Raw genomic sequence first — 1,556 nt, forward strand, 5'->3', positions numbered from 1 at the left:
ATAATCTGCAGATTCTGACAAAAATCTGCAACTATCCTTTGAAGCACCGCTCCTCTAAAACAGCAATAACGATAATTATTAGGTTATTTACATTATTATGTAAATAACAAAATAGCTTAAAGCAAAAAATTGGGAAACGTAAAGTCTTTATATTAAGGGCCATCAGTCAAACAATACTGTTGCTCTGGTCTAAACAGAGCGCGTTGTGTGTGACATCTTCTTTTGCGCAAGCGGGCCGCTTTGAGCGTTCACACTAGAGCACGTTTGCTGTCGCATTTTATTTGTAGTGTGAACGAGCAGACAAAAAAAATTGGATTTGATCAAAAAATCGGAATTGAGCATTAAGACCTGCAGTGTGAACGTAGCCTATGTTTTTATCTTCTGTGCTTTTTTTTTTATGCCAGTTTTTAATGTAAAGCACTCTGTGGATTATTTTCCTCCCCCCATGACAGGTACTGGATAAATAAATACATAAATAAATAAATAAATATGCATGCATGTAAAAGCAGACTTATAAAAATTTATCAATGGAGAAATATCACTGTAAATTCCTACATACTAACTTTTCTTTTATAGCTATAAAAATATGACACCGTCACACTTATAAACAAGCCATTAATTTAAAGGCTGAATGGATTAAAAGTAATGACAAGCCACTGTTACACCACACCTTTATGTTATTTTCTGTGTTGTGAAGTTTCTTTCTTACCTGTCAACGATCTCCTGCAGATTGGCCTGCAGCACGATGACGAGCTCCTTGAAGGTGCCCCACTTCTTCACATAGAGGGGCACTTCCTCCTGATATTTCTTATTCTTCTTTTCCTCGGCCAGAGGGATAAAGACCAGCGGGCCTTCATCAATTATAGTTTGGCACAAAGTCTGGAGATGGTTCCCATCCTCAGAGGAAATGTCCTATAGTGACAAATACAATCCTTATTAAAGATTAAATATGTCAACTCCGAGCATGTAACACAGCATCCTAGTATTAGAGCCTGAATTTCATATTTCATCAACCAAAGACAACATCTTATTAGGGCTTTATTATGACAAATGTTTATTTGCTTTAACTTTAATTTCAGTAACGCAAACCTCTAGCATCATGACTTTGGCAGTAACTTCTGTGATGGCTGTGTTGAGGAGGTTGCCCATGGCTTTACAATAGATGCTGACCGGAAGGACATCCTGCCAGACTGTACCCAACTGCTTCAACTGATGAATAACCTGCAATCAAACAAACAGATGAGTGGAGCATGAGTAAAAAGCACTGCACAGCCTAAAGGGTGAAAATGGACTAACATGTATGTAGTGCTTTCCTAGTCTTACTGACCACTCAAAGGACTTTGAATGGATATTTACATTATACTCATTAACTATTTAATAAGGATATCAATTAAGAAAGCATTCCAGCTGCCCCTCGTGTGGCTCTGATGGAATTGATCCCCCCATTTAGACACCCCCATTTACCACAGTCTTTGAAAAGCCTTATTGGAAGGTGTAACTTAACCTCATACGCCTCTTTTCCACTAGCACCTATCTGGCTCAACTCGACTCTTAGT

The 1,556-nt window shown here is 38.2% G+C and overlaps 1 protein-coding gene across 1 annotated transcript in view; it reads right to left on the bottom strand.

The window, feature by feature from the left end:
* zw10 (zw10 kinetochore protein) overlaps window positions 1-1,556 on the bottom strand; it is an 11,457-nt gene that overhangs the window by 1,290 nt on the left and 8,611 nt on the right. The window contains exons 14-15 of the mRNA XM_005748346.2: window positions 1,090-1,221; window positions 710-912 (exon numbers count right to left, since the gene is read on the bottom strand). Coding sequence (XP_005748403.1) covers window positions 710-912; window positions 1,090-1,221 — 335 coding nt within the window. The remainder of the gene's footprint in view (window positions 1-709; window positions 913-1,089; window positions 1,222-1,556) is intronic.

This window comes from Pundamilia nyererei, unplaced genomic scaffold, assembly GCF_000239375.1.
Source record: "Pundamilia nyererei isolate P.nyererei 1_Seehausen unplaced genomic scaffold, PunNye1.0 scaffold00219, whole genome shotgun sequence".
NCBI lineage: Eukaryota > Metazoa > Chordata > Actinopteri > Cichliformes > Cichlidae > Pundamilia > Pundamilia nyererei.